Source organism: Procambarus clarkii, chromosome 22 (assembly GCF_040958095.1).
Source record: "Procambarus clarkii isolate CNS0578487 chromosome 22, FALCON_Pclarkii_2.0, whole genome shotgun sequence".
Taxonomy (NCBI): Eukaryota; Metazoa; Arthropoda; class Malacostraca; order Decapoda; family Cambaridae; genus Procambarus; species Procambarus clarkii.
Window position 1 is genome coordinate 20719423 of NC_091171.1, and position 23847 is coordinate 20743269.

General features: G+C 44.5%; 1 protein-coding gene across 1 annotated transcript; it reads left to right on the plus strand.

Moving 5' to 3' along the window:
- The first annotated feature begins 1235 nt into the window (after window positions 1–1235).
- Window positions 1236–2327, plus strand: LOC123757488 (uncharacterized). Its single transcript, XM_045741164.1, has one exon. The coding sequence runs from the start codon at window positions 1236–1238 to the stop codon at window positions 2325–2327; it is 1092 nt and encodes a 363-aa protein (XP_045597120.1).
- Window positions 2328–23847: the final 21520 nt, after the last annotated feature.

Sequence of the window (23847 nt, forward strand, 5' to 3'; positions counted from 1 at the left end):
CAACACGTGTCCTCGTATCACAGTCCAACCCAACTATTAATTTACAACACAAATAAGGAATTTAAATATTACAGATTAAGATTTAGTATACAATTGTTTATTTCTATAAAAAATAACACGTAATTATGAATGACAAGAAAAGTCCTCTCTCCACAAAACGTGGACAAATTGATAACTTTCATCTCAAACTTAAACTCAATGAAGATGTGAAAAATGTGAAAGACATTTAATTGTTTGTATATAAGATATAAACTATAAGATTTATGTTTTGCTGTTCGTATAGAAGGAAATTGATAAAATAAAGTTGTTACCTCAACCCCGTTGTTGATCAAATCACTGAGAAAACAACTTATATAACAGAAGTCACATTACCGCGAACTTCAGAGAGAGAAATTGAATATCATCTAGAAATAAGAGTTGAGGAAGAAATATCAAAATTCAACATTTCCCATCAACAATTATTACAAAGTTCTCAAAAGGATCAAATTTACCTGAAGAACGACATCTTCCACCTCAGCATTTGTCTGTCTGACTAGAAGGTCAAATTATCACAGAAACAGACTTAAACTGAGGATTAAATGGTTACAACGAAACAGACTTAAACAGATGATCAAATGTAGCCAAGCAAACAGACTTAAACAGATGATCAAATGTGGCCAAGGAAACAGAGTTCAGCCATAACCCACAACATTGGAAACCCTCATTATAACTATGACCAACCACGGGGAGGACTCAACCACCAACCCTTGCCAGCTGAACTATTAAACCATAATGATAAATATGCTGAAATGATGAGAGAAAATACAACACCACAATATTAGGAAAGAATACACCACCAACCCCGACACAACACACACTCTGAACCCAATGCAGGAGCTTCGAGGGAAAACACAAAGAAATTTGATAATTACATATATACACAAGAATATCGGGACAGATTAAACGAGCAGCCCCAACACAGTATACGCCCGCGAGACTCTGGGTATCAACTCCCGGTGCGGATATATTGTTGCAAAGATCAAGTGATATCTAAGAGGGGAGACTAACAATCAGGGTAAGAAGAATTAATCCATGAAACGGCTTTCAATTTTCAATTTTGGGTAATACTGCTTTTGGCATCCATTTTTTTTATTCTTCTCATATTTTCGGTATATTTAGGCTCTAAAAAGGGTTATTTCGTCAAAAACAGAACGATTGACAATAAAAACGTAATAATTATCTCAGTTACAGATAAAATGGCCAGTAATGGCACAAACACCGATGAACTCCTCAGTAGGAACATAAGTACCATCAGTTATAGTACAAACACTGATGATGTCCTCAGAGGGAGCCCAATTATCGTCAGAAATGACACACACATTGATGCTGTCCTCAGAAGGAGCCCAACTAACGTCAAAAATGACACAAACACTGATGCTGTCCTCAGAAACAGCCCAACTATCGTCAAAATTAACATAAACACCGATGCTGTCCTCAGAAAAAGCCCAAATATCGTAAAAAATGACACTAACACTGATGCTGTCCTCAGAAAAAGCCCAACTATCGTCAAAAATGACACAAACACTGATGCTGTCCTCAGAAAAAGCCCAACTATCGTCAAAAATGACACACACACTGATGCTGTCCACAGTAGGAACAAAAATACCGGCAATAATGACACAAACACTGATGCTGTCCTCAGAAAGAGCCCAACTATCGTCAAAAATGACACAAACACTGATGCTGTCCTCAGAAAAAGCCCAACTATCGTAAAAAATGACACAAACACTGATGCTGTCCTCAGAAAAAGCCCAACTATCGTCAAAAATGACACAAACACTGATGCTGTCCACAGTAGGAACAAAAATACCGGCAATAATGAATCAAACACTGATGCTGTTCTCAGAAAAAGCCCAACTATCGTCAAAAATGACACAAACACTGCTGCTGTCCTCGGAAGGAGCCCAACTATCGTCAAAAATGAGACAAACACTGATGCTGTCCACAATAGGGACAAAAATACCGGCAATAATGACACAAACACTGATGCTGTCCTCAGAAAAAGCCCAACTATCGTCAAAAATGACACAAACACTGATGCTGTCCTCAGAAAGAGACCAACTATCGTCAAAAATGAGACAAACACTGATGCTGTCCACAGTAGGAACAAAAATACCGGCAATAATGACACAAACACTGATGCTGTCCTCGGAAGGAGTCCAACTATCGTCAAAAATGACACACACGCTGATGCTGTCCGCAGTAGAAACAAAAATTCCGTCAACAACGATACAAATATTCACGTCGATACAAATGACAGGGATTCTGCTCATAATTCCGAAGCCTGAAAGATCAGAAGAATTGGTCATCTCAGCATATGGATGAAAACGCACGATGGCTTTCAAAAATATATCATCGCAAGAGTGGAGCGACAGCCTGGCTTCTTTAAGGTCAGCGTTCGGTCCCCAACACTCCAAGCGGTTGGGCACCGTTCTTTGCCTCCGTCCAATACCAGATCCTTATCTCACATCCCTTAAAAGACCTACTAGCACTGGCTTACGCTTTCTCCTGATCCACCTTAACTTTTCTTTCACTAGGGTCTTCCCTTCTTTCAAAAGATATCCTCACAAGGTGGAAGATATTCACGAGGGAAGCAGTGAATAATTTGAAGAATGACACGAATAATGATGAATACCAATCCCAACTGTTCACAGTGACTGTGGCAATAGAGTGTACAATGTTCTTGGTTGACATTGCAACTCCTGCAACACATCACGCGTTTAATCATAGAACAGGTGAACACATCACTTGATAACTATTACCCTGTAATATCCCTGAGTGGGTTCTCCTAATAACTACCTTGAGTGTGTGGAGGATTATGGAGCTTGTAGTTACTCTCTCCTGGTGAAGCTGTATTTTAGCATCACCAAATCTACCCTCCACCATTTTAGGTGGAGGGTAGGCAATGTGAAGGGTAGGCAAGGTGGTGAAGGATAGGAAAAGTGGTGAAGGGTAGGCAAGGTGGTGAAGGATAGGCAACGTGGTGAAGGGTAGGCAAGGTGGTGAAGGGTTGGCAAGGTGGTGAAGGGTAGGCAAGGTGGTGAAGGGTAGGCAAGGTAGTGAAGGATAGGCAAAGTGGTGAAGGGTAGGCAAGGTGGTAAACGGTAGGCAAGGTGGTGAAGAGTAGGCAAGGTGGTGAAGGGTAGGCAAGGTGGTGAAGGGTAGGCAAAGTGGTGGAGGATAGGCAAGGTCGTGAAGGGTAGGCAAGGTCGTGAAAGGTAGGCAAAGTGGTGAAGGGTAGGCAAGGTGGTGGAGGGTAGGCAATGTGAAGGGTAGGCAAGGTGGTGAAGGATAGGCAAAGAGGTGAAGGGTAGGCAAGGTGGTGAAGGGAAGGCAAAGTAGTGAAGGGTAGGCAAGCTGGTGAAGGGTAGGCAATGTGAAGGGTAGGCAAGGTGGTGAAGGGTAGGCAAGGTGGGGAAGGGTAGGCAAGGTGGTGAAGGGTACAAAACTGCTGCATCTCATACAGAACTACAGCACCTAATGCAGAACTATAGAACCTCATACTGAACTACACAATCTCACACAGAACTACAGAACCTCATACAGAACTACAGAACCTTATGCAGAATTACAGAACCTTATACAGAACAACAGCACTTAATGCAGAACTACAGGTACTATTGAAGAACTACAGCACCTCATACACAACTTCAGCACCTAATGCAGAACTACAGGTACTATTGAAGAACTACAGCACCACATTCAGAACTACAGAACCTCATACAGAACTACAACTCCTAATGCAGAACTACAGCACCATATGCTGAACTACAACACCTAATGCAGAACTACAGTCCCACATACAGAACTACAGAACCTCATACCGAACTACAGCACCAAATGCAGAACTACAGAACCTAATACAGAGCTATAGCACCACATTCAAGACTACAGCACCTCATACAGAACTAAAGAACCTCATACAAAACTACAACACCTTATACAGAACTACAGAATCTAATGCAGAACTACAGCACCTTATACAGAACTACAGAATCTAATGCAGAATTACAGCACCACATACAGAACTACAGAATCTCATACAGAACTACAACACCTCATTCAGAACTACAGCACCTCATACAGAACTACAGTTCCCCATGCAGAACTTCAGCACCTAATGCAGAGCTACAGAACCTCATACAGAACTACAGAACCTCATACAGAACTACAGCACCACATGCAGATCTACAGCACCTCATACAGACCTACAGCACCACATGCAGAACTACAGCACCACATGCAGAACTACAGCACCTCACGCAGAACTACAGCACCACATACAGAACTACAGCACCACATACAGACCTAGAGCACCTAATGCAGAACTACAGCACCACACACAGAACTACAGCACCTCATACAGAACTAGAGCATCACATGCAGAACTACAGCACCTCATACAGAACTACAGCACCACATTCAGATCTACAGCACCTCATACAGAACTACAGCACCTCTTACAGGACTACAGCACCACATGCAGAACTACAGCACCACATACAGAACTACAGCACCCCATTCTGAACTGCAGCACCCTATACAGAACTGCTGCACCTTATACAGAACTACAGCACCACATACAGAACTACAGCACCTCATACAGGACTACAGCTCCTATTGCAAAACTACAGCACCACATACTGAACTACAGCACCACATACAGAACTACAGCACCCTATACAGAACTGCTGCACCTTATACAGAACTACAGCACCCAATACAGAACTACAGCACCACATGCAGAACTACAGTACCACATACATAACTACAGCACCACATACAGACCTACAGCACCAAATACAGAACTACAGCACCTTATACAGAACTACATACATAACTACAGCACCACATGCAGAACTACAACACCTAATGCAGAAGTAGTAGGCATCCATCAATCTCAGGAAACTATTGAGTTACTCTCTGGTTGTCGGTCTGGAGTGGCCTCTCCAGGGTGCAAAGCAAGGGTAGGTTGAAATGGAGAAGCTGTCACCCATGCAGCAGGTCCATCCCCCCCGTCTCCTCGGCCCCGAAAAGTCTCCAATGGAAAGACAAACGCCAATTGACTGATTCCAGCGCCGTCGCAGGAACTGTCAGGACGAGGTTGAAGGCAACAACAAACTGCCTTAGCGGCTCCAGATCCGAAGATGACCTCGAAGTTGGTGAAAGAAGGCGCAGGGACTCCAAACCCTTGACCGCCGTGGTCGGGTCCGGAGACCACCCCAGCAAAAGCAAGAACGACCCTAGCCTCCTGAAGCAGAACCTGAGCTGCACGAGCCCCAGGAGGTGGACGTCCCGGTCCCGCACCTAAGGGTTCCAGACAGAGATCGTCACTGCTCTCTTTCACCCGAGGCCGGCTTCCTTCAAGACCAAGCAGAAGGGGAGAGTAATAATTATTAATTAGAATAATTAACTTTTTAGTGGTGCTATAGGTGGAACTACAGCACCTCATACAGTATTACGTACTTTTACGGACCTTCCATCGCTCTTATCACTCCTGCTTTTGGCGTCTAAACAGTACACTTCAGAAGACATGGGTCAGAGAAAGTTTAGTAAAAAGAAAGGGATATGAAATTAGCTAAGTGTCTATAGGTTATAAATATATTTTAAGATTTTATTAAAAAATGTCGTCAGTTGGTGTCTTCATATCATGAGCAGTTTCGCGCCCACTGGAGTCAGGCTAGGCTCTGGGATCGTAGATAATGGCACGCGATTCTATTTGTCAAAGTTTGAATCGTTCATCCAATCAGGGTTGGACCGAAGGTCACGTGATCCCGATGAGGTGCTATGAGGCTCTCGATTGGAGCTAGAGTCCTCAGTCGCGTCTCAGAGCACACACACAGGACGGATGTGAGTTGGGAGGCCTCCCCCTTTTTTTTTTTTTTTTTGAAGAAAAATTCGAGATTTACGGAAGCCGGACCTCAAAGGACGAGGCTCACCGCAGCACGGACGACGAGCACAACACCTTCAAGAAGATATAACTCATTTTCAAGATTAAGCGACGTGGCTCTATGTCGCATCACTGACATCTTGCGATGTCAGTGATCTAACTTAGATCACTTTTTCCTTTACCAAGCTTTGAAGAGACGTATTTGAAGTTTTGGCGAAGAATTGCTTTCAGTGATAAGCCGAGGCTCCGAACATTTCACCTGACACGCAGATATGGAGTGAAGTGCCAAGTTATGTACAATTATTGGGCTCTTGGCTGACTGTTGGCGGCATGAGCAGGTTGTGAGGCCACTTGTGTAGCAAGAACTTCTCTCACTTTACTACCTTGCTGGCTCGACAGTGTATTGGTGGGTGGGTGGGGGGGGATGCCTTCTACGGGAGCTGCTGGGGAAGACTCTGGGGTAGCTGCTGGGAGAGTCGCTGGTGTCCCTCTGCTCTTGTTGCAAGTGATGGATAGACGCGACATTCTTTAACGTGGGACAAATTTTTTATTCGAGAGCAAGAATCCCAGACAAGCAACCACTTCGTGTCCACACCTGTCATTGTGTCAACACGTGTCCTCGTATCACAGTCCAACCCAACTATTAATTTACATCACAAATAAGGAATTTAAATATTATAGATTAAGATTTAGTATTCAATTGTTTATTTCTATAAATAATAACACATTATTATGAATAACAAGAAAAGTCGTCTCCCCACAAAACGTGGACAAATTGATAACTTTCATCTCAAACTTAATCTCAATGAAGATGTGAAAAATGTGAAAGACATTTAATTGTTTGTATATAAGATATAAACTATAAGATTTATGTTTTGCTGTTCGTACAGAAGGAAATTGATTAAATAAAGTTGTTACCTCAACCCCGTTGTTGATCAAATCACTGAGAAAACAACTTATATAACAGAAGTCACATTACCGCGAACTTCAGAGAGAGAAATTGAATATCATCTAGAAATAAGAGTTGAGGAAGAAATATCAAAATTCAACATTTCCCATCAACAATTATTACAAAGTTCTCGAAAGGATCAAATTTACCTGAAGAACGACATCTTCCACCTCAGCATTTGTCTGTCTGACTAGAAGGTTAAATTATCACAGAAACAGACTTAAACAGAGGATAAAATGGTTACAACGAAACAGACTTAAACAGATGATCAAATGTAGCCAAGCAAAAAGACTTAAACAGATGATCAAATGTGGCCAAGGAAACAGAGTTCAGCCATAACCCACAACATTGGAAACCCTCATTACAACTATGACCAACCACGGGGAGGACTCAACCACCAACCCTTGCCAGCTGAACTATTAAACCATAATGATAAATATGCTGAAATGATGAGAGAAAATACAACACCACAATATTAGGAAAGAATACACCACCAACCCCGACACAACACACACTCTGAACCCAATGCAGGAGCTTCGAGGAAAAACACAAAGAAATTTGATAATTACATATATACACAAGAATATCGGGACAGATTAAACGAGCAGCCCCAACACAGTATACGCCCGCGAGACTCTGGGTATCAACTCCCGGTGCTGATGTATTGTTGCAAAGAACAAGTGATATCTAAGAGGGGAGACTAACAATCAGGGTAAGAAGAATCAATCCATGAAACGGCTTTCAATTTTCAATTTTGGGTAATACTGCTTTTGGCATCCATTTCTTTTATTCTTCTGATATTTTCGGTATATTTAGGCTCTAAACAGGGTTATTTCAACACAAACAAAACGATTGACAATAAAAACGTAATCATTTTCCAAATTATAGATAAAATGGCCAGTAATGGCACAAACACCGATGGACTCCTCAGCTGGAACATAAGTACCATCAGTAATGGTACAAACACTGATGATGTCCTCAGAGGGAGCCCAACTATCGTCAAAAATGACGCAAACACTGATGCTGTCCTCAGAAAGAGCCCAACTATCGTCAAAAATAACACAAACACTGATGCTGTCCTCAGAAAGAGCCCAACTACCGTCAAAAATGACACAAACACTGATGCTGTCCTCAGAAAGAGCCCAACTATTGTAAAAAATGACACACACACTGATGCTGTCCACAATAGGGACAAAAATACCGGCAATAATGACACAAACACTGATGCTGTCCGCAGTAGAAACAAAAATTCCGTCAACAACGATACAAATATTCACGTCGATACAAATGACAGGGATTCTGCTCATAATTCCGAAGCCTGAAAGATCAGAAGAATTGGTCATTTCAGCATATGGATAAAAACGCACGATGGCTTTCAAAAATATATCATCGCAAGAGTGGAGCGACAGCCTCGCTTCTTGAAGGTCAGCGTTCGATCCCCAACCGTTCAAGCGGTTGGGCACCGTTCTTTGCCTCCGTCCAATCCCAGATCCTTATCTCACATCCCTTAAAAGACCTACTAGCACTGGCTTACGCTTTCTGCTGATCCACCTTAACTTTTCTTTCACAAGGGTCTTCCCTTCTTTCAAAAGATATCCTCACTAGGTGGAAGATATTCACGAGGGAAGCAGTGAATAATTTGAAGAATGACACGAATAATGATGAATACCAATCCCAACTGTTCACAGTGACTGTGGCAATAGAGTGTACAATGTTCTTGGTTGACATTGCAACTCCTGCAACACATCACGCGTTTAATCATACAACAGGTGAACACATCACTTGATAACTATTACCCTGTAATATCCCTGAGTGGGTTCTCCTGATAACTACCTTGAGTGTGTGGAGGATTATGGAGCTTGTAGTTACTCTTTCGTGGTGAAGCTGTATTTTAGCATCACCAAATCTGTCACCCATGCAGACCTACATAGGGCAAGGTGGTGAAAGGTAGGCAAGGTGGTGAAGGATAGGCAAGGTGGTGAAGGGTAGGCAAGGTGGTGAAGGGTAGGCAAGGTGGTGAAGGGTAGGCAAGGTGGTGGAGGATAGGTAAGGCGGTGAAGGGTAGGCAAGGTTGTGTGGAGGGTAGGTAAGGTGGTGGAGGGATGTTCTGCCCTGAGGGGGTTGGGGTTTTTGGGACTTAAACTTAATGAGAGCTCTGGTTGTTGCACCAGACTTTTACTTGCGTACAGGCGGACAACGTCCCCCAACCACTTACTGATGGAACAAACAACCGTCCTCGGCAGCCCCACTCCGGCTACCATTGGTCAGCTATAAATGGACACTAGAGTGCTTGTAATCTACCTAGGTGATTACCCTGTACGCCTTTGGAACATGGAGAGGGGTTCAGCATCACATATTTAGGGATGCGGCTTCAACACTGGCCGCGTTGTCTTGTGTACACACTCTACTCGAGCCGTTGTGACTCCCCACTCTCTCCTTTTTCGGAATGATCTCCTAAATCCCCGTCTCGTGTATTAGTATCTTCTGCCACTCTGTCCGCAGCCGTGACCCTCCCTCTCTCACTCCTGCTTTCTGGGATATCTCACCAGGACAAGAGCAAAAGCCAGTTAACATTTACATTTAATATACAAAGAAAACATACATGATACATAACATATAAAATAGAATATTATCATACAACACTCTAACCTGCTACAACCCAGTAGCATTCCAATATCATAACCTTGCTTCACCAACTGTCCATATCAAGTGGCTGCTCAACTCTTGGCTTACCACTTACTACTCCATCACTAAATGGGGCTGAAATCCTGTCACAACAATACTGTATCCTCAGCCCTAAAAGTATATGAAACTCATCCTGGGGCTGAAACACTAGATACATCTACATAAGTATCCTCAACAAAAGAAGAAATCAATCTCTCACCTTACACTATGTCTTACATGCTAATAAGCATTCAAGCACTCTCCTTATACAATATGTGCATCCACTATGAACCTGTTCTGCTCCTAGAGTCTCACTACCAATATATATCTCTAGGTCCTCCTAAATATCAGGAAAGGCAGTGCTGCAGTTCTCCCAAACTGCTGCACAACGACGTTCTATTCCAACATCAATGATGCTCCACCACTGATTCCACAGAGACACATGTAGCTCCTCTGCACTGCTTGAAATCATCTACTCACTGTGAAGTACATCTCTATCACAAAGTTTAACATATACTCCTTCTCCAGCCTCGAAGTTCCCCCATTAACTTCTTCTCTAACCTTGAAGTTTCTCCACAAACTCCTACCCAAACAAACCGCAGAATTCTCTGACGTGAGGACGCTCATTCACTGGAGCTCCAACATGACACTCCATAGGCTGCCCATAAAATGCTTCAGGAATGCCTCACAGGACTTCTCCTGGTTCACGACTTGAGTTTACAACGTCGCCCAGCAGGCTCTACCACAGAAATGCCTGCTTGCTTTCTTCCTTTTGACGAAGCAACACAATTAGAGTTCTACAAAGATACAGCCAAACACTCACTTCCAGGCTGCCTCTAATTATCAAAATCACACAGAAATGGTGTACCAAGTCCCCAACAGCGTCCTCACACTTGCGAACATGTAGCCTTCGCTCCACCACTAACACAGGGATCTATATTCTTCTTGTAGGAGATCAACACAGTACAACCACCTCTGACGACAGTTGCGACTCAAGTGAGGTCACGACCTCCTGCTAGCGTCACTTCATGTCCCCCAAGGTATCGACACCTCATTTCATGTCACTTTTTACCAATGCCCATCCTCTGCTAGAATCATGAGAAAACTCCTGACGTCTATTTAACTGTTTAATATATACATCTTTCCTCTGACCTCTCAATCAGGTCCGGAAGGCAGAAAAACTCTCAGAAAGATAGACTCGTTCCTCCCAGGTTACATAAGGTCATAAATTAGGTAGGCAAGGTGGTGAAGGGCAGGATAGGTGGTGAAGGACAGGGAAGGTGGTGAACGTCAGGGAAGATGAAGGGCATGGATGGTGGTGAAGGACAGTTATCTCCTCCATCTCTTGAGTAATTAGTAAAGCGATTGAATTTTTGCACACCACACTCTGTCAAGGTGTTCTATGCGAGAAGTAGAGGATAATAGCACTGAGATTAGTGTTGCTGGGTCGGGTGAGTTAGAGGACCTGGTTGGCTACCTTGTTGGCTGTATATGTCAGTATAGGTGAGTGGATATATCAACCTGTGGAGTATATCAACCGGTTGGGCATATTGTTTACGTCGGGCAAGTTCGGTCGTGGGACTTGAGTCTCTGTGTTAACCAACACACTGGGAAAGAAGGCTGAAGGAGGTCGAACTTATCTCACTCCCTACAGGTGCAAGGCCGGGTTTTGGGAAGGATCCTCAGTTCATAGTAGATTGAGGTGCTCCCAGGATGGTCAGTGGCACCCAGGACCAAGGGAGCGAAGACCCCGTGCATCATAAAGTGACGACCTTGTCAGGATTGCGAGTGTGGGGATACTGTGACAGGGTACGTGCTAGTGTACCAGTACATTTGTGTGCTATTAATTGTTTAGGTAGCCTTAGAGATGGAGGATAGTACAGTAGCTGAATTTGTGAAGTCGAGGGATGAAAGTGTACTGAATGGATGCACAAAGGACCAGCTGACAAGTGGCGAACCACTTTGGAATAAATTTGAGGTCATTGTAACAGCTGCTCTAGCAGCCCTGATTCCCTCCACCTCCTCCCTCTCCCCTCTGCCCATTTGTCTAAAGTCAAGAGCTCTCTAGGTTGACCTGAGGGTGGTCTTGCTCGCTTGGTCCTCTCGGTGCCTACGTTCCCCCCTACTCCATCCCCTCCCCCGCTCAATTCCCTCTCCATCCACCACTCAATTCCCTCTCTTCCCCCTCTCCCCAGTTCCTCACCATCGCAGGCGGATCATGTGTCCCTCCCTGTATCTTAGATGGGGACAGGTTTGGACATAGTTTATCAGTCTCTGTAAACATAGCTCGCTGTGGCCCAGGTCTGGTGTGGTTTCCAACTACAAAGGAGCCTTGTCCCTTTGGGTAGCTGGGTAGAGCTGACTCGAATCTATGAGAATTCCATGTACCTTTCAGGCAGATCTGGAAGATGATTGGTGGTAAATAAGTACCAAGCCCTTATTGGCTCTTGAGGGCCAGACCTCAGGCCTAGTTTTTAAATGGTTGACTGTAGCCAAAAATACTGGGAGGAGCCCCGGTGCTGTATTGGTTGTGGGTGGAGCTATCCTTCCACTGGTAAGCTGGTGAAACAAATTTAAGTAGTGTGTCTTGGGCGTGACTGGGGTACAGGTCAGGTGACCTGAGGACAGCTTCTCTTGAGGTTATCTTGAGTTAATTTCGGGGCTTTTTTTTTTTTTTAGTGTCCTGCGGCCCAGTCCTTGACCAGGCCTCCACCCCCAGGAAGCAGCCCGTGACAGCTGACTTACTCCCGGGTAGGTAACAGGAGCATAAGGTGAGAGAAACTCTGCCCATCATTTCTCGCTGGCGCCCGGGATCGAACCCGGGACCACAGGATCACAAGTCCAGTATGCTGTCCGCTCGGCCGACAAGCTCCAACATCTGGTTCGGTTGCAGGGATACGGTAATGTGTTTGTCTGAGTTTTGTACATCTAAGTAAATTGCACTCCGCATTCCATTTGCCTCTTAGCATGTTTTATTGAGAGTAGGATATATATATTTTCAATTTTGATTTCAATATACGTGTTTCATTTAAATAAAGTGTATTAATGTAGTTGTGTTTAGTTATGTTCCCTTTGTTTAATGTGGGTTATTAATTTTATATGTGGTTTTATGTGCTGTATTAGAAATTCCCCTGTGTTCTCCTTTTTATGGATTCAAGGAGTTGACCTTGAATCCTCAGTCAGTAAAGTAAAGATTACATTTTACTTCTCAAGCATTCTTTACCAAGATCCTTATACTCCTTGAGTTTATGATTATTGACTTTTGCCCTCCCTGGGAGGTCAATAAATGACACTCAGATTATCACACGAGGGAGGTGGTAACAGTGTTTAATGAATTTTTATTCCTTAATTTTAAATTAATAAACCCTTCTCTTGTTATTCCCAACTCATTTAATATTTCAGAGTAAATAATTTAGCTGTGGTTTATTGGGGGTCACAATGATCTGCAAGCAGTGTTAAGCTGGGGTATTGGGTGAGTAAAGGGTAGAGCAGATCCAGGGTTATTACATCATCGAGGGTGATAGAAAGACGGCTGGAGATTGTTGCTCAGCTCAGAGCGCGAGAAGAGGTCACTGGGGTTGAACTGTCTCAGGAACCAGCAGGTGCTGGGAAGGCCCGAAGCGATGGAGGAAGCAGCAATGGCTCCAGTGGAAGCAGATGAAGCTGGAGATGTTGAATTGCAGCTGGAGGCTCAGCGAGAGGAATGTGAGCATGAGGCCCAGCATAGGAGGGAAGAGCGTGAGTGGCAGCTGCTGCGTGAGGACCAAGAACTCGTCGCACAGCTGCAACGTGAGGAGTGAGCCGCCCAACTGAGACGGGAAGAAGGGGATGCGAGAACGCAAAACGCAGCTGAAATTGGAAGAGCAGGAGGCCCAGCTACAGCTTCAGAGGGAGGAAATTAAAGAGATTTGGAGATAGAGACAAGCAAGGAAGTTGAACTGAGGCGTATCGAGTGCGGGATGATACGACTGCCTAGTCAATGGGACGACCACCTCGTGAAGGGACATGACTTACCAGCGTTTGTACCTAACAGGCCGAGCTTCTTTGACCATTTTGAAAGGGGTCGCGACGTTGAAAAGATGGCCAGAGTAAGACTGGGCGGAAACTGGATCAGAGTAGGCTGACTGGTGAAGCCAGGGAGGCCTACAACATGCTGGACCTCGAGGAATGCCAGTGAGGACTTAGGCAGAGACAGCCATGGAATTGGGGCGTAGGTTCCTAAAGTGGTTGAAGGCAGAAGAATTAGAGACAGCCGAGGAGATTAAGCAGCTAATGGTGATGGAAAGGTTTATGTCCATACTCAATCCGGAGCTGAGAGTGAGAATCAAGGAAGCTGACCTCAAGGATTTGAGGGATGTGGCAGACAGGGGCGTATATGTTAGAAGAAGCATTACGCCCTAGGAGGGAAGGTCCGTCCAAACTCCCTGAATACCCAAGGTTCGATCGTAACTTCAAGAGCACTGGAGAAGTGAAGACTGGAGTGGATCCTCCCAGGTCTAGCAGAGTGAACCAGGGGCCAGAGGGTTTCAGAGAGCCGGTGAGGAAGCCTCAAGGTAGTAACGTTTGGTCAAACTCTGGAGCAGGGGGACCCAACGATGGGATCCCTGCAAGGAAGAACGCAGCGGAAGATCTCAGTGAGGATCCAAGGCGCGGCGTCCTCCGGAGGTGTGTGGCCAGAGTGACTGGTGGGGGACCTCCCAGAGTGGGACAGTGTTTCAATTGTGGAGTAAAGGGACACTTTACACGGGAGTGTGGCCACCCCATGAAGAACGGGAATGTGGCTTTAGCCAGGATGGTGGACCAAGGAGCTGGAGACGTTTTAGGAAAGGAACCGATAGAAAGTGGGAAGAGGATCCTCCCTTTCGTTTGTGACGGGCACAATAACAATTGGGGAAGTGATCCTATCCTTTTGAAGATGTTAAGGAATACTGGGGCGGATTTCACCCTGGTTGGGGAGACCATATTCTCTGAAGACTATGAGAGTACCAGCGTGGGGGGTGGCCATGATGGATACGGTGGGAGGCCTGGTGAGAATGCCTCTTCACGAAGTGATGCTGGACTAGTGCAAGACTGCAAGACCCTAGTGGTAGGGCTTTGTGCCTTACTGCCAAGGATGGAAGCTCAAGTGATCTTAGGGAACGACTCAAGTGGGGGGAGGGGTGTTCTCCCGAACCTCATTAAGAGTGAAGAGCGCATGGAGCCCAATAGAAGTGGAGGTAACTTAGCAATTACAGAGGGAGAGAGGGAATATGCCAGATGACTTGAGTCTCGATCAATCGTCTGTTCATGGAGCAAATCGAACGACAGGAGATGTCAGGGAGAGAGCCCGGAATGAGGTATCCTGATGACTCACCAATCTTTTTGGAATAGATCACGCTCGGTTAAATGAGCTGCAGCGTGAGGAGTTGATACGGGAGCCCAAAGAGTGCCTCGCCGGACCCAAGTCTGCAACGTATTTCTATTTGCACAAAAAAATGCTTATGAGGCATTAGAAACCAGTATGTATGGAGGCGGATGATGGGTTAGGAGTAAAGAACCAAGTGGTGTTACCGTCGAGTTGCTGCCGTGCAGTGCTCGAACTTGCACACTCTGTGGACCCGGCAGGTCTCCTAGGAGGGACTAAGACTTTAAACCGAAGCAGAGATAATTTCTATTGGCCGGGAATGGATGCAGATGGAAGGCGTTAATGCAAGACGTGTTTTCCTTTTTTCTCTCTTGTCAGAGAGTGGAAAAAACGTTCCAGCTATACCCAAGGCCCCTCTAGTTTCTGTCCCCGCTTTTGGACAATTGTTCGAGTGTCTGCTCTTAGACGGCGTGGGACTCTTGCCCTGGAAAAAGAAGGGAAACAACTACTTATAAACGATCATGTGCACCTCTACTAGATTTCCTGAAGCTATTCCGGTGCGCCAGTTAATATAAAACGGAATTCTGGGACACCCACAGCCTTTTTTTCTCTTGGGGTAGGAATGTCCAAGGAGATCCAGTCGGATTGTGGGAGTGTGTTCCGGTCTAAGTTGTTCCGACAATCGCCAGTTGTGGGTATAGCCCAGTTATGCTCTTCACCGTATAGACCTCAGTCGCAGGGAGAGATTGAGAGATTTCATTTGACTTTAAAGTCTACATTGAGGGATCAAGTGCTGTGCCGATCAAGGAGCGGAATGGGATGAAGCCGTTTATCCAGCATAGTTTGCGATATGGGACGCAGTAGGTTCTCATCTTTAGGGTTCTCACTCTTTCAGCTGGTATATGGGCACGAAGTGAGAGGACCTTTATTTATGCTTAAGGAGCAGCTGACGTCGGGAAAGGAATTAGTGTCCGTGGAAGAATATGTACGGATATTTAAGGAACATTTGGAGAAGGCGAAGAAATTTGCAACCGAGCATTTTGGGACAGCTCAGAGGAAGATGTCTGTGTGGTACGACCAGAATGCTGGCTCGACGGAGTTCGAGGTGGAAAGTAAAGTGATGATGTTGCTATCCGGAAGAGGGAAGGTGACTGAGTCGTGCTTTGGCAGTCCCTATCGATAGTGAGGGGGTAGGCAAGGTGAATTATGAAGTAAGCAAACCGAACGATCCACGTAAGACACAGGTGACACGTGAACCGTTTGAAGCCCTACTTCCAGGATGAAGAAGATATCACTGTTCGGAGGGAGACGACACGGTCGGAAGGAGAGAAGAGAGTTGTAGTTGAGTGCTTGAGGCTGAGTCAAGAGTCACAAGCGGAGGAAGAAAAGTGGGTTCGAGCTGACGAACCCACTTTTCGTGGGTTCGTCATCTCTCGAACCCACGAAAAGTGGGTTCGAGAGATGAACCCACTGAAAAGTGGGTTCATCTCTCGAACACCAAGAACTTGATGCTCATTGAGGAGAGACTACAACATCTGGAGGCGAGGCAAAGAAGTAGTCTAGTGACTCTATTAAGGAAGAAGTGCTTATCGGATCAGTCCGGAGAAGAGGGAACTGATGCGAAAGGAGGAGGAAACCTGTCAGAGAGAGATTTAGCGGAACCTAGCAATAGTGAGTGGAGTTCACCCTGTCTGTTGGCAAAGAAGAGTGACGGTTCCTATCGTTTCCATACGGATTATCAAAAGGTAAATGCGATCACTGTGTCAGACTCCCAACCCCTGCCATGAGTGAGTGATTGTATTGACAAGGTGGGAAATGCCAAGTACTTTTTGAAGGTCAATTTATTAATAGGGTATTACCAAATACCATTAACCCCGAAGGCAAGGAAAATTCCTGCTTTTGCCATGCCAGATGGACTCTACTAAAACAAGATGCTTCCGTTTGGGATGAAAACAATTGAAGTTGTTTCCAGAGGATGATGAACAAAGTGCTTCAGAGAGCTGATGGGAGAACAGTGTATATAGACGACATCGTGGTGTATGCCAACAGCTGGGAGGAACGTGTAACTCGTCTCAGAGAGCTGTTTAAGAGGTTAATCTCGCTATAAATTTGGCGAAAAGCGAGTTTGGAAAAGCTCGCCTAGAGTATTTGGGGTTTGTTTTAGGACAAGGGGAAGTGGCCCCAATCGCCCAGAAGGTGGCGGCGGTTAATTAATATCCAGTGCCCCTGCTAGGAAGGAATTGCTATGTTATTTGGGCATGTTCAGGTACTACAGAGGTTCCTGTAAAAATTTCTCTTGGGTGGCTCACCTATTGACGGAGTTATTTTTAGAGGGTGCCAGATGGAAGTGGAGTGAAGCCTGCCAGAAATCGTTTGATAAGACGAAGAGGCTGTTAACGGAGGCCCCAGTACTCATATCCCCTGACTTCAGTAAAGGATTTATATTGTACGTCGATGACATCAATGTAGGAGTGGGAGCCATGTTGGAGCAGGAGAAGAATGAGGTATACGGGCCGGGGGCTTTCTACTCCAAAAAGTTCATGAAGTATCAGCGAGCGTTCAGCACAATAGAAAAGGAGGCACTCGTTTTGGACATGGCTTTGAAACATTTTGACATGTATGTAGGGGAAAGTGCTCAACCGGTGCAAGGTTTTCACCGACTATATCCCTTTACGATCCCTTATAAAGTGAAGAATTCGAACCAGAGGTTGATGAGGTGGACGTTGCTTCTGCAAGAGTATTGGTTGGAAGTGTAGCACATTAAAGGGAAAGAAAATGTAGTAGCCGATGCCCTTTCCTGTGTGCACTAATTCCATATGACTTATTTTCAGGGGTATGTTTCGGTTCCCATTCCTAATTTCCCATATTCCAGCAGTAAGAGTCATATCACCCTAATCTGTACATACTCTGCTGCCCAGGGAAAAGTTTGGTACATTTAAAGTATAGCCTGAATTGTCGGTTGGTGATAAATTACTATTTTTATTTGGTTTTGAGTGTGGCTTAGGCCTTTTTTACCTGAACAAATATGGCCGTGGGAGGAGAGCTTCCCCTCTGAAGAAGGCCAGTACGCATTGCATTGTGAGAGCAACGCCAGCCGTCTGGTGATTGGTCCATACAGGGTGTGTGGCGGGGCGGCTCCCCAGGATGTGACAAAGCGGGTCATCTGGCACCCACGACTCAAAGTGGAAGAACGAGTCAGAGCTCCCCCAGCCATGACAACGAGCGAAAGTGCGCTCGTGAGCTCTCCAGTTTGAGAGGCCAGAGAGCCTCAAGCAGTGGATTATTCAGCATCCGTTATTACCAAGACGTCGAGGAAGGCTTGTCAACTCTAGGGGGAGCACAGGAAGACCTAGCTCAACTGGTAAAGTGGGCGCCGGGAGATAATTAATTTAAGTTTAATTGTCAGGAGAAAGTGCCAAGCCATTACGACTTAATAGCACTTGGAAGGGGGTCAGAATTTAGGATTTGGGATGGTGCGGGGGGAAGGAATGGTGCCCAAGCACTTGGACTGTCGGGGATTGAACGCCGACCTCCAGACCAAGTGGCTGGACTCTGAGGCCTTCGCAGAGATGTAGAGACACCTAGAGACGTGTCCACTCTGGGTCGTAGAGACAAACGTTCTACGACCGTGTGTGCGGGCACTGGGAGGAGCCGTGCCAACGTTCCTGCGTGTCATGCACTGGTATAACTGAGAGAGGCTGACGGGACGAGTTTCTAATCCATGGTGCAGTGTATGGACACTGTGAACGAGACCATTAGTAAGAGACAACGAGTTTATGGTACGAGGGAGGAAGATGTGAGCAATGTCAGCCTGCAGTGTCAACAGAGGGAACTGCACAGAGAGCATTCAAGCCCGGAGATGACGCGCTACGCTACATGCCGACGAGAGACCCCACAAGCTGACCCTTGTCAACAAGGAGCTGACTAGCGAGCAAAGCACCCCAGCCGCCATCACAAGGAGGAGTCTATGACTAGTGTGGCAGAGAGAGTAGATAGAGAGTAGGTAAAGGTAGATAATCTTTCCCTTCTCATTTCCCTCGAGTTAGGTGAAGTTAGTTCATCATTATTATTATTAAAGATATATTCTTAAGAGGTCGCCAGTATTATCATATATGTAAGGATAGCGATATATGTATGTTTATTTCACTTACGAACTATTAGTGACTATAGTGGAAGGACTTTATCCACTCGGTGTTTTGGAGAAGAGTGAACCAAATTTATTTAGGTGCCAGCGAGAGGAAATAACTAGTATCCAGGTGAAAGTTCGTGACGTGTTTGAATGGGTCAGCTGATGGAGTTGCCAGAGGTGACTTGCTGGAGTGTTGCCACTATCCACCAGTGCAGCGGAGTTTATCACCTGTGATCCCGTGTAGACTTTTTACTCAGTAAATTCAATTTTATTTTACCAATGTGTTTATGTTATCTCCTACATCTTTTGAGTAATTAGTAAATCGATTGAATTGTTGCACACCTCACTCTGTCAAGATGTTCTATGCTAGAAGTTGAAGATAATACCACTGAGATTAGTGTTGCTGGGTCGGGTGAGTTAGAGGACCTGGTTGGCTACCTTGTTGGCTGTATATGTCAATATAGGTGAGTGGATATATCAACCTGTGGAGTATATCAACCGGTTGGGCATATTGTTTACGTCGGGCAAGTTCGGTCGTGGGACCTGAGTCTCTGTGTTAACCAACACACTGGGAAAGGAGGCTGAGGGAGGTCGAACTCATCTCACTCCCTACGGGTGCAAGGCCGGGTTTTGGGAAGGAACCCCAGCCTGTAGTAGACTGAGGTGCTCCCAGGATGGTCAGTGGCACCCAGGCCAGAGAGCGAAGACCTGTGCATCAGTAGACACCAGCACCATTAGAAGCAGGAGGAGCATTGTGAACTCGATTACTTCAAAGAGTGTTAGTTTGACTAAAGGTGAGCTTTATATCAAAATGACGAAGGGTATTGTGTGTTATGACCCCATGTGCCCAGGTGAAACGAGTCTACCCTGATGAGAGTTTTTCTGCTTTCTGGACCCAAGATAAAGAGGTCAGAGAAAGAAAATATATAATAAACGTCAGCGAATAATTTAAGAATATAAGCAGAGGATGTGCATTTTAATAAGTGACATGAAATGAGATGTCGATACCTTGGTGACATGATGTGATGCTAGCCGGACGTCATGACCTCACTTGAGCTACAGCAGTTGTCAGAGGTGGTCGTACTTCGTTGATCTCCTGGAAGGAGGAAGAATATAGTTCCCTGTGTTAGTGGTGGAGTGAAGGCTACTTGTTTGCAAGTGTGAGGAAGCTTTTGGGGGTCATAATACACCATTTCTCTGTGTTTTGGATATACAAGAGGCGACCTGTAAGTGAGTGTTTGGTCGCGCCTTTGTGGAACTCTAATTGTGTGTGCTCCTTCAAGAGGAAGGAAGTAAACAGGCGTTTCTGTGGTGGAGCCTGCTGGGCGACTCCGTGTACTCAAGTCAGGACTAGAAGAAGCCATGTGTAGCAGTCCTATAGGGATTTCTGTGGGTGGCCTGTGTGAACACCATGTTGAGGGCCAAGCAGATATATATATATATATATATATATATATATATATATATATATATATATATATATATATATATATATATATATATATATATATATATATATATATATATATATATATATATATATATATATATATATATATATATATATATATATATATATATGGGGAAGTAATTTTATTGAACATTAGCAGTACCCGGCCACGCGTTGCTGTGGCTCAGCAACCTTCCGTGTCCTCCCCACCATCCCCTCTTCCTTCCCACCATGCCCCACTCCCCTGTCCCTTTGTCCTCCCCATCATTCTCCATTCCCCCATCCCCTCGTCCCCACCATCCTGAACTCCCCCATCCCCTCGTCCTTTCCCACCATTACCCCCTCCCTTGTCCCCTCGTCCTCTCCACCATCTCTCACTTCCGTCCCCTCGTCATCCCCACCATTCCCCACTCCCTCGTCCGATGCCTTCCCAAATGGTCTGATGTTCCCATCAGAAAATTGGGAACATCAAGTGATCTGATGTTCCCATCACTGAAATATAAGGAAAACAGTTAAAAAATGAAATGAAAATATAAAAAAATATAAAAATAAAATATACTTGCAAAATGAACGGTATGGTAAACAACACAGCTCAATTCCAACACAATGTCACACAAAATAAATCAAAATCTATGAAAATAAAATTTATCAATGCAATTGGAAACACTGAAATGGAATTCGTGACATATTTAGTATAGCGTGCATGTTGCTATTATGTGCAACAGATGGCGCAGTTTTTAACAAACCCATGTTTTTATCTGTCACAGGGGTGGCATCAATATAGTAGGTATATAAAAACACGCGCCTATTCGAATGCAACGTTGTGTCAAAATTTCAAAGCAATCGGTAAAGAGGTTTCGAAGATTTCCCGCAAATGAAAAAAACATGAAAAACACAGTTTTTCAGAAAAATTTTTTTTACCTTCACAGACGTGACGTCTATATAGTATGCATATAAAAACCTGCTCGGATGCGAATATAACGTTGTGTGAAAATTTCAAAGCAATCTGTGAAGAACTTTCGGAGATTAGCAGTTATGCATAAACGAACATTTCCATTATTTTTTAAATAGATTGAGCTAAAATAAGTAGTTAAAGTTGGAAGGACATGCTGGAGGCGGGAGCGGCGTACCCTCACTCTCCCTTGTCTGGTGAACAACTGAGTGGTGGTGGCCCCCAGTGACACGGCCGGAGGGAGGCCCCAGCGATGCGTCAGGACATGTTCCCAGCTGGACTCGTCCAGGATGGGGGAGGATCAACTGCGGCGGTGCTGTAGTGTTTGAAAGGATGTCGGGTGGAGGAGTTTATTTGCTGTGAATACAATTATTTATGATTGGCCAAGAAAACACTATATACTGGCAGGGTGATGGATTTGCAGGTTTGTGTGGGAGAAGTTAGTGAAGGAACTTCGTACCAGAGGAGGGGGAATGTATGCTGAACTCAAGTGTGAGCTGAAACTCATAGTGGGAGCTAAACTGCAGGGTGGAGTAGGACTTCCAGTGAGGAATGGAACTCCATGGACAGTAAATCTTCAACGAGTGTAGAAAGCTACACGTCTCTCGTGTGAAGCCGTGTGAGAGAGCTTCACTGACATTCGAGGACTTCAGATGCAGCATATTGGAGGAACTGTATGGAGTACCTAACCTGATTTTGAGGGCCCAGACAGATGTATTTGATAGTGGACCTCGAGGAGTAGAACAGAGGATCGTTCGGACACATTTAGGTTTAAGGGAGTGCTTGAAGGCATTTCTAGCGTGAAAGGCGCAGTGCAAGGTGGGAGGTTGAGGTCTGTTTTACAGTAGGAGATTTATGAATATTTTTGTACCTTGTACTTCAGGCCAAAGCAGTGAAGGATGCAGTAGGTAGTGTGCTGAGGAGTGAGCAGCAACCTAGTACGGTTATATGATGAAGACTTAGGGGAATGTTGGAGTGTTATCATATTATTATATTATGTTGGTAGCAGCCTAAGGAGTTGTATAGTAATATCATTATTCTATATGTGATATTATATATATATATATATATATATACATATATATATATATATATATATATATATATATATATATATATATATATATATATATATATATATATATATATATATATATATATATATATATATATGTCGTACCTAGTAGCCAGAACGCACTTGTCAGCCTACTATGCAAGGCCCGATTTGCCTAGTAAGCCAAGTTTTCATGAATTAATTGTTTTTCGACTACCTAACCTACCTAACCTAACCTAATTTAACTTTTTCGGCTACCTAACCTAACCTATAAAGATAGGTTAGGTTAGGTTAGGTAGGGTTGGTTAGGTTCGGTCATATATCTACGTTAATTTTAACTCCAATAAAAAAAAATCGACCTCATACATAATGAAATGGGTAGCTTTATCTTTTCATAAGAAAAAAATTAGAGAAAATATATTACTTCAGGAAAACTTGGCTTATTAGGCAAATCGGGCCTTGCATAGTAGGCTGACAAGTGCGTTCTGGCTATTAGGTACGACATATATATATATATATATATATATATATATATATATATATATATATATATATATATATATATATATATATATATCTAGTGAGAGATACACGACTATAACTTGGGTGATAGTGCTCACCCAAGTGACTAAGGGACATTGAGAAATCATCTCACAGTAGGGAGAGTGCGGGGAGGTACGGCGGCTCCAGTGTAATTACCTAAGTGTAGTTACAGGATGAGAGCTACGCTCGTGGTGTCCCGTCTTCCCAGCACTCTTTGTCATATAACGCTTTGAAACTACTGACGGTCTTGGCCTCCACCACCTTCTCACCAAATTTGTTCTAACCGTCTACTACTCTGTTTGCAAAAGTGAATTTTCTTATATTTCTTTGGCATTTGTGTTTAGCAAGTTTAAATCTATGACCTCTTGTTCTTAAAGTTCAAGGTCTCAGGAAATCTTCCCTATCGATTTTATCAATTCCTGTTACTATTTTGTATGTAGTGATCATATCACCTCTTTTTCTTCTATCTTCTAGTTTTGGCATATTTAATGCCTCTAACCTCTCCTCGTAGCTCTTGCCCTTCAGTTCTGGGAGCCACTCAGTAGCATGTCTTTGCACCTTTGTTACGGACCCGAATCCAGCGTCCGAGCACGGAGCAGTGACGACCGCGCCATCTGTGGGTCAGCTTCCGAAACCCCCTCCCAATGGACGACGACACCTGGTGAGGACGAAGTGTACCGGCCACAAGGGCCAGTTTCCAGTTCTGTGCAGCTCACAACACCGCCGCTGCTGACCTCTGGTGAGGTGGTGCTCAGACGACAACGCCATCTATGGAGTGGATACGTCGGGCGTTTGTGTCTGAGCCTGTAAGTGAGGTGCTTTAGTGTGTCCCT